The sequence below is a fragment of the Vombatus ursinus genome, unplaced genomic scaffold (assembly GCF_900497805.2).
Source record: "Vombatus ursinus unplaced genomic scaffold, bare-nosed wombat genome assembly UNPS02014768.1, whole genome shotgun sequence".
Classification (NCBI taxonomy): Eukaryota; Metazoa; Chordata; class Mammalia; order Diprotodontia; family Vombatidae; genus Vombatus; species Vombatus ursinus.
Window position 1 is genome coordinate 22,153,157 of NW_020954546.1, and position 9,752 is coordinate 22,162,908.

Consider the following 9,752-nt stretch of genomic DNA (forward strand, 5'->3'; position numbering starts at 1 on the left):
GAACGCACTGCGGGGGGAGGATCGGCTTCAAAACCCGGGAGCGGATCGCTACTCCATTCTTCCCCGCCTCCTCTCCCGGAGCTTCCTCCTGCCTGTCCCGCCCAGGGGCGGGGCACCGCGGGAATTGCAAAAGACTTGGGGGGCGAGGGGAGTGGAGAAAGTTGCGGGTGGGCTCGGCTGCCGAAGGACTGAGGGGCCGAAGGTCTCCTTCCTACTCTGTGCCTCTCTCACCTTAACGGAGCCCGTAGGGCGCTAGTATAAGCATCAGACCCTTGCGTTCCTGTACAGGGCGGGACCTGGAGTAGAACACCGCCCAGCCTGGTCCTAGGCCCCAGAGATGCCCGCGAGGCCGGGCCGAGAGGGGCTGCGCTGGGAGGCGGAAGTGGAGCGTGGATGCCGGGGCCGCCCTTGCCTGCTCCAGCCCCGCCCCCTTCCACGTGTCCACGCGGCCGCCCGTCCGTCCGTAGGTGGGGTTTGCCCCGCGGGGCTCCGCCCACCGCGAGGCGCCGCTCCTGAGCCTGGGCGGGCGGGGCTCCGGTCCGGGCTTTGGCGGCGGCCCCGGTGTAGTAGCGGGGGCGGCGGCCGGGGGCAGCGCGGCTGCTTCCCCTTGTTGTGTGTCGGTGCCTCCTCGCCATCTTGTTGCAAAGCCCTTTCTTGTCGGCGGGACTCGAGAGGGCCGCGGGGCGGGAGGCACCGGGCGGGAGGGGCGGGCGGGAGGGGCGGGAGGGAGGTGGCGCCGCCTCGGGGGGGTTCTGGGGCTGCACCCAAGCATTTTTTCCATTTTTATTTTTTTGCAACTACCATTTTTGGGGGCCGCTTTTGGGGAGCATCTTTCCCGCGATCCCCCGGCTGAGTGCCCCGCGGCCCTCGAGGCCCGCCCGCTCGGCCGGCAGCAGCCCCCCGAGGCCCGCCCGCCTGCCCCGCGGCGCGCCTCCGCCGCCCGAGCGATGAGCATTGAGACGCTTCTGGAGGCGGCCCGCTTCCTGGAATGGCAAGCGCAGCAACAACAGAGAGCACGTGGTGAGCGGACCGGGCTGGGCCCCGGGGGCGCGGGGGGGACCCTGGCCGGGGCGCGGGGGGCGGGGGCGAGGCCGCGCCGCGGTCCCGCGGTGCCAGCTCCGGGAGTCATTAGCATTCTGCCGGGGGCCCCAGCTCCGCCCGCCGCTTCTCCCCTCGGCCCCCACTCCTCGGGGTGCCCCTCGCCCAGCTGGGGGCAGAAAGCTGGGGGCTTGGTCGTCAGGCGGCGAGGAGCCTCCTTCTGTCACCGGGCATGCTGGGGGGCTGGCGGGGTCGGCGCGGGGGATGGAGCAGGGCGTGCATGCCCGGTGCGCGCGTCTGGGCGTGTGGTGTGATCGGAAGGGGATGCGGGGAGGTGCGCGTACACGGGTGTGCGTGTGTAGAGTACACGGGTGGGGGGTAGGGATTACTCTACGCCGTGAGGCTCCCCTGCTTCCCAGGCCGTGGGGGCCCCCCGGCTGGGCTGCGCGCGGCTGGGGGCGGGGGCGGCCTTTGCAGAATGAAATGACATCGCTTGTCATATGATCCTGGGCCGGCCCCGCCTGACCCCGCCCCCCGAACTGGGCTGGGGTGGACTTTGGGGGTCCGGGGTCCGCTGGCGATCCGGGGCCCGGAAGGTCTCCCCGGGCGCCGGGCAGCCCCCCCTCCCCCGTACTCCCCCTCTCCTCAGTGCCGCGGGTCCCCTCCCCGTCCGGGTGGAATGTCGAGGGTCTGCGCGTTCCAAACTCGCTCTCGCCTGGAATGTTGCGTGTGTCTGTGTTCCGAGCTTGTTGGTTACTTGGGGCTGGTGACGTGGCCGCGCTCCGCCCCCGAACACGTGCACCGGGGACACTCCCGCTGGGGACTGGGCCTCTGCTACCTCCCTGCAGACCTAGGTTCCTGGAGCAGGGAAGGAGGGGCGGGGCAAGAGGCGGGGCTGAGGAGGGGGCCCAGCCCGGGACGACTGTGCCCGGGGCGGCTCCCTGGGAGAGCCTGGAGGAGGGAAGTGGCCTGACCCTTCCTTGCCTCCTTCTCGCCGCTCTCAGATTTCCTGCATTTATCTTGGGGTGATTGAAGGTAACCCCAGGATTCAAGGGCTACGTACTGAGAGATGGAGACCCGTGTCTATTCTCATCAGTCGTCTCCCTTCCCCCTGCCCAGGGGGGCTGGGCCCCTGCCCAGGGGGGCTGGGCCCCTGCCAGAGGAGGGGAGCAATGGGGGTGGAGCATCCCCTTGGCACTGGGAGAAAGAGGGACCCATTTAACATTCTGCCACCCAGCTCTAGGCCCCAGACTTGTCCCCGGCCCTTAGACTCCCTGTTGGGAAGGAGATTGAGGGAAGGAGTGGAAAAGATTTGTTTCCCTGGCTGAGTCTCTTTCTGGGCAGAAGGACATTCATTCTTCATCCTCCATCCTGCTTTGGAAATGCGTGCGTGCGTGCAGGATCTAGGTTCGCCCCCCGCCCCCCCCCCCCCCCCCCCCCCCCCCCCCCCCCCCGGCCAAAAAAAAAAAAAAAGAAAGAAATCTTGCGCTCCAGCGCTCCCTTCCTTTCCCTGGGTGTCTATTGTTGCTTCTGTGATGAGTCATGCTGGAGGTTGTACGAGTGTTGTGTGTGCGTGTATGTTCGAGGCCTCGCCTGCAGAGAGAGTGTGTGTGTGTGTGTGTGTGTGTGTGTGTGTGTGTGTGTGTTCGCGAGTGCGCGCGCGTGTATGTTCGCGCGTGCATGCATGCATTCCAGAACCTCAGAGCTGGGTGGGAACCTCTCCTGGGGCGGGCGGGGAGGGGGTGCTGGCCGAATGACTGCCCCACCACACCGGCTGGCCTCTCAAGGTCAGAAGTCGTTTACTGAGTGAGAGGATTTCCAGGATCTGTGATCTACTGTCTGGAAGGATTGCTGGGGGCAGATCAGTTGGGGATCTCCCTCCCTCCTTGCTATGCACATACAAACGCAGCCCCACTCTTCCCTCCAGTTTCCCAGCCAGGTCAGGGCCGGGTCTAGGTCATTCTGGTAGTACTAGGGTGTCTATGTTTGCTCGGTTTGGGAAGGGGGCTTGGCCCAGATGCTTCTCCCCCACTCCCTCTATATTTTTGTGGTATAGATGTCTATGGTCTCTGGAATTTCCTGAGGACCCCCATACTCAGATGCAGCTTAAAAGAGGAGGCAGAGAGAGAGAGCTGAGGCCCATTCTTTCCTTTTCCCATCTCTTGCAGAGTTCTTTCTCGATACTGTCCACACCTGGACTCAGACACTCATGGAGGAGCAGCGCCACGCAGAACTCTTGGAGAGCGTCCCATAGCTATCCAGGAGGGTTGTGGGGAGCTGAAGGCTGCTGGCTCCTTCCCCACCTTTGCTCTGGAAAGGTGTGGACAGCAGGAGGTGGGGGAACCTTGTGGTTCTCTGGCCCCTGGGTCCATACAAGGGCTCAAGTCCACATCTGCCTGTTACCAATGGCTCACTAGAATTCCCCACCCTAGAAGGCAGTGGAGAAAAAAAGCCTTACTCTAGGGTCAGTTGAGAGAGATCCACCCTAGGAGAGGGAATCTCCATCTGTTTGGGTAGCTTTTGGTCCAAGAGTCTCAGCTAATGGCAGAGACACCAGAGGTCAAGCTGTCCTTCCTTCTGCCTCTTCACATTCTGTGTCTCCCCACTTGGGGTGGGGAAGATAGAGTGGCCACAGTGGGCTGTCATCTGGACCCCAGGATTGTTGAGAGTTCAGGCTGGACAGCCATCTTCTGCCCTGGTCTTTTACACAGACTGCCTTTCCAGCTCCCAAAGGGACCTCCTTGCTGGTTCCCCCACAATTCCAGCCCAAATGTCTTCTCCACCTGGAGGAAACAACTAGGTTCCTCTCTGACCCCCTGGGGTGCTAGGTGCTCGCCAAACTAACCAAGGTCTCTGATGAGATGTGTTTGGTTCTCCGTGGTGCCTGGACAGAACCCTTCCCTAGGCCTCTGGGCCTTCATTTGTGGGGGTGGATTAAAAACTGACCTGGCTAGACAGAACCATGGGGGTAGAGCAGGGGATTCATATCATGAAAAGAAGAGGGTTAAGTCAGTATCTATTAAATACCTAATATGTTCAGGTCCTAGGGGAGGCACAGTTTAATTAAGACACATTGCCTACTCATGGAGCAGACAGTGGAAGGTCTAAGATATAGAAGGAAGGTCAGAGAAGTGTAAAACTGAGCCCCTCATTCTGACTGAGGTATTCAGGGGTGGGGAACCTGTGGCATCTGGCCCTCTAGGTCCTCAAGTTTGACTCTGAGTAAATCCAAACTTCACAGAACAAATCCCATTAATAAAAGGATTTGTTCTGTAAAACTTGGACTAAGTCAAAAGGCCACATGCTCTGGCTTCTAGGCTGCAGGTTCCCCACCCCTGTATAAGACCATTAATCATATAGAGGCCAGCATTGGGCCAAGATGGCTGCTGCCTCTTCCAGAATCGTTCACATTGCTCGCATGGATCTAGATCTTCAGTTTACAGAGTGCTGTCTGTACGTTATCTCACTTTGTCAGCCCAACAACCCTGGGAGACTGGAGCAATTCTTATCCCTCATTTTACAGATGAGGATGAGCCTGGGCTGGGTGAGGTTACTCTGGACCCGTGGCTAAGGTGGAATCTGAATCCAGATCTTCCTGACTTCAATGTCCAGAATCAACCCCGCTATGCCAGATTGCCTCACTAGTCTTAGAATTTCCGTATTAGGAGGTCATCGGCTCAACCTCTGCCAAAGCATGACCCTACAACAGTGCCCTCCCTGGAAGATCAGATCCCATGATGCTTCTCCTCTCCCTGCCCGTCTCAGTGTGCCCTCTGGAGCCAAAAAGACTCGTCTCCAATACTTATAGCTGTGCAGCCCTGGGGGAGTCACTTGATGTCTCTGGGGTACCGTTTCCTCATCTGTAAAAGAAGGAGCTTGGACTAGTTGAACTAAGGGATGCCCCTCCCAAGCTTTTATGAAGCCCTAGTGACTGAGACCACCTGCCCCAACACCATCCTTCAGGACCATGGACTGGAGAGGCAGCCACAGGCAGCTGGGAGCCAGAGAAGGAAGGGCCTGTACATAGGGATACTGAGTGTGTGTGTGTGTGTGTGTGTGTGTGTGTGTGTGTGTGTGTGTGACAATGCCTCTCTGTGTAGGGAGGAAGGATGGATGGTATTTAAGCCTAGCTATCTCTGCCAAGACTGCTTGGCCTTACCATGGTTCTTACTTTCCAAGGGGCAGGGGAAGGAATGAGAGAAGTTTATGATCTGGGCATCTGAGGTGGGGAGGACAGGGACGATTGCATGGAACTTTGAAGGTTGGACTCTGGGTCCCCAGAAATCATCTTGCTTCATCCGTACTACCCTAACATCAGAAGCAGTGCTGCCCCGGCATTTACACAGCAAATATATTAGATGTACATGGCTGTTTGCATGGCGTCTCTCCTATTTGACCATGAGCCCCCTGAGAACAGGGACCATCTTTTAGTCTTTGTGATCCCAACAGTTAGCACAGGGCCTGGCACATGGGAAGTATTTAATAGGTGCTTGATGACTGATTCATTAAGGCAGGGGAGGGTCATTTAGGGGTGCTGGGTGTCTTGGATTATCCTGATTTTGGCATAGCTAGTTGTGGTCAAGATCCTTGACTCAAGTCTTTAGCTTCTTTGAATTGCTAGTTTTGAAGAATGAGGGGAGGAGGAGGTGGGACTAAGGGAATGTAGAGGGGGCAGATTGGGGAGCACCTGGCCTATTGAAAACCCTGCCCCTTCCCCTGGACCAGGCCTGGGGATGCCAGGTCCTTCTTTTTGGCTGAGGAGTAAGAGATGGAGTTATCCCATGTTGAGTTAGCCAAGTTGGTCCATGAGAGTTTCAAAAGGGTCCCTTTCATGTTGATTGCTTGGAAGGGGCAAGAAACTGAGGCATAGGGTAGAAAAGGGTTGGACATAATAAAGGATGTGTGCTTGGGGACCACGAAGGCTGGGTTCTCTCTCTTTCCTCCTTTCCTTTCCTGCTTCCCTTCTCTTCCCTCCTCCCTCCCAATGTGGTGGTGCTCTACAGAGCAGCTTGAAGGGGGAGGAGTGGAACACACAGATACACAGACACACAGACACAGACACACACACACACACACACACACACACACACACCCACCCACCCCTCTCTTATCAAAGAGCTAAGCCCTGCCTGTCTGTTGGGAAGCCACTGAGTACCTTTCAGTTATGAACGGTTCCCCCTCCCTTTCTTTCTCCTCCCAGAAGGAGGAGGGGTTGGATACTGGAAGACTGGGGTCTCTGATTGGCCAAGGGCCCCCCTCCCCCGCCCCCACACCTCCAGCTTCTCTGGGGCCCCTCTGGTCAGAGAGCAGTTCCAGAGCAATCCTCGAGTCCCGTCCTCCCCCATGTTTCTCAGCTCCGCCTCTGAGCCTGCCTCTCTGGGGTGGCATGTTTGAGGCGTGTCTCAGCACACATGCAAATGAGCTGCTGTGCTAGTCTGCTCCTCCTGTCTCCTATCACCACCCCCAGCCTTGGGTTTCCAGGGCACTCAGGGCAGGGTGACCTGGTAATCTGGCCCACAGCCAGAGGAGAGGTAGAAGGAAAAAAAGCCCAGCCAGGTGGGAGGAGCTGGGGGATCCCAGGGCAGCCTCAGTGAGCCAGGGGGCATCCCTCCACCTCCCCTGTCCCATTCGTCAGATACAAAGCGCAGCGGTTTGGGAGAGGCCCTCCAGGCCGGCCTTGTGCTGGTTTCTGTACCAGAGGCGGAGGTGCCTGGGTTCACTGCCCTGCCCTGCCCTGCACTCCTGCCTCCCTCCTGCATGGCTAAGCCAACCTGGCATATTCTCTCCCTTTCCTGGACCCGCACTCCCAGAGGAGGAAAAAACAAAAAAACAACCAAGTGCTACAGATCTGGTCTCATGATTCTTTCCAGCCACCCCTGGGAGCTGTTCAGAGGCCTCCCCAGCCTTTAGGGTAGAGGAGGAGCTGCTGCTTCTATAAGTGCATTGGAACCTGAGAGGGCAGAAGATTCATTCCTCACTTCCTCTTTGAGATCTGATCATGGGGCCAACAGCTCCAGACTTAGGAGGCAGAAAACTTGGCTTCATAGTCCTGCCTTAGCCCCTTACTTCCTGGCTGTGTGACCCTGGGCAAGTCACTTCTTCTGAACCTTTCTACATCCCTAAAATGCTTCCCCAGCCTCCCTCAGAGGATTGTTGTGATAATAAGTAATAATAGCAGCTCTGTTTTATTAGGTTTGCAACACAGATTCCAAACATTATCTCATGTGATCAGAGAATCAAATGAGATGATGGATGTGGAAATGCTTTAGGGGGGAAATCGTGAAATGCTCAATAAATGTTATTAATATTCTGATAACTTTGGAGAAGACAGTTCAGCCTTATGGAAAGGGCACCAGACTGTAGGAAACCAGGGTTCTAATCATTCCATTCCCAAGCATTCTTTGTGGGAGAGAGCCTGGAGGCAACTGGGCAGTAGAAGTATAGACAGAATATACACAAGATGAATCCACGGTAGGGGGCGGGGAGGATCAAGGAAGGCTTCTCTGAAGAGGAGGCGCTGCCAGAGCTGAATCAGCTCACTTCTGTCCTCTTGCTTTGGTTTCCCCATTTGTAAAATGAGGGAGAGAACTGGCCTTGCATGACCTCAAAGCTACCTTCTCATTTCACTTTCTCTGCTTCTACATAAGCCTGGTAGCACTGAGGAGCCTGGGAGGAGGCCTGGGCCTGTCATTTATCCAGTCCAAACCTCAGTTTTCTAATCTGTGAGATGAAGCTGAGAAGCCTTGTGTTGTTGGGAGGAAAGAATTTTGGGACCAGGGGATGGTCCAGTGGATAGAGCCTGGGGCTTGGAATCAGGAAGACCTCAGTTCAGATCCTACCTTCTTAGCTGAGTGACCCCTGGGTAAGTCACTTAGCCTTTGCCTCGGTTTCCTCAAGTGCAGCACTCACCTCCTAGGATTTTTGTGAGGATCAAATGAGCTAAGATTTGTAAAGTGCTCGGTGAAGTGCCAAGCATGCCTACTAGGTGCTTAATAGAGGCTTGATTTCCCTCTCCCCCATGCTCTTTGCCTTTGGTAGCCTCCTGTCCCCGGCTGCAGAGGAGGGTGGTTGGTGCCTTGCCTTGGGCCCTGGCTCCCTGGCTTCCTGGCCCCTGGTTGAGCTTGCCTGGTGTTGTTCTTTCTTACCCATGTAGAAGAACATGAGAAACATCGGTTGGAGCGGGAGCAGGAGCAGAAGGCCAACGCCACGAGGGTTAATCATATGCTGCCCCCCGAAGGACCCCGAATTGAGGCCCCCCCCACTTCCCTTGTCCCCTCCGGCTCCACCACCTGCACCCCCACCCCCTCTGGCCACCCCAGTGACTGTCATCCCCATCCCTGTGGTGACAGGCTCCCCACAGCCGATGCCGCCCCCACCCCCCTTGCCGCTGCCCCCTGCCCAGCCGCTAACCCTAGCCCCACGCCAGCCAGCCTTGGTCAGCGCATCTGGACTCAGTATCAAGGACCCCATCCCCCCACTCCCCAGGCCACCAGCCACTGCCACCCCACTCCTGCCGGACTCGAAGGGAACCACTGCACCCACAGGCAGCCCCAAACCCCTGCAGCCCTTCCCCACACCTATCCTGACCATCGCCCAGCACCATGTGGTCCAGCAACCCATCCAGCCCCAGCTGCCACCCCCGCAGCCACCTCCACCAACCGCACTGGCCGCTCTGAAGTTGGCACCGGCTGAGGAGGTGAAACCCAGCGAGCAGAAGAAGCGTCCTGGGGGGTGAGTGAGACGGCAGCACGGGCAAGAGGGCTTCTGTACCACCCAGGGGTCGAAGGGAGAGTTCACTCTCTCTCCAAAGGTCTTCTCAGCCATACCTTGAGCTCTGGGCAGCCTGACCCTTTCCCTCAGCTCCAAGGGATTCTTATTTTAACCCTCCCAAAAAGCCCTCCTGAGAGGGATGCTTGCCTAAAACCTCCACCCATCACCTACCATTTTAATTCAACAAACATTTATTAAGCTTAATAAATGCTGGGCATTCAGAGACAAAACAAACCCAATTTCTGTCCTGGAGTTTTGAGTCTTAATTGGACAGAATAGTCAGTGCAAAGTACCCTGAAGACAGGTCACTAAAAGGGTGTTGCCAGGCTTGGAGGTGAGAAGGAATCTTGGAGGGCTGGACACCTAAGGGAAGCTACTGGTTCAGAGAGTCCAGTGAGGGAGTGCATTCCTTCTGGGTAGGGACACAGTCTGTGAAAACAGTGAGGATGTCGGGTTTAGGAACAGGTAGCTGTCCATTTTGCAAGGTGGAGTTTGAAGAGGAATAATCAGAGATGATTATTCCCAGTACCTTCTGCCCCTGGGAAGGCAGACCACCTTTTCACGCTTGGAGGGTGGGACTAGGCCTAGAAAGCTGGCCTGCTCCCTCACCCCCACTGTTTGTCTGGGTTGCAGGATCGGGACCAGGGAAGTCCACAACAAATTGGAGAAGAACAGGTGTGTATGTGTGTGTATCTGGGGTTCTGGCCCCCTTTCCCCGGCCCTTGTCTCCTCTCTTCCTGCTGCCAGCCTCTGGCTAACAGACCCAAGCTTTTGCCTCTCTTCGCAGCTTCCCCCTACCCCCAAATCTAGGGTCCGACAGCCCGTGCCATTCTTCCTGACCTACAGCCCAGACAGTCAACCAACCCCTGTGGCTGACCGACTGCATCCTTTTCCTCCCTCCCATCCCCATTCCCTAGGCGGGCCCATCTGAAGGAATGCTTTGA

General features: G+C 57.3%; 1 protein-coding gene across 1 annotated transcript in view; it reads left to right on the forward strand.

Annotated features, from left to right (window-relative positions):
• The first annotated feature begins 925 nt into the window (after window positions 1-925).
• Window positions 926-9,752, forward strand: part of MNT (MAX network transcriptional repressor) — a 22,923-nt gene continuing 14,096 nt past the window's right edge. The window contains 5 exon segments of the mRNA XM_027861964.1: window positions 926-1,020; window positions 8,192-8,292; window positions 8,294-8,769; window positions 9,442-9,483; window positions 9,726-9,752. The exon segment at window positions 9,726-9,752 is cut by the window's right edge and continues 16 nt beyond it. Coding sequence (XP_027717765.1) covers window positions 948-1,020; window positions 8,192-8,292; window positions 8,294-8,769; window positions 9,442-9,483; window positions 9,726-9,752 — 719 coding nt within the window. The 5' untranslated portion in view covers window positions 926-947.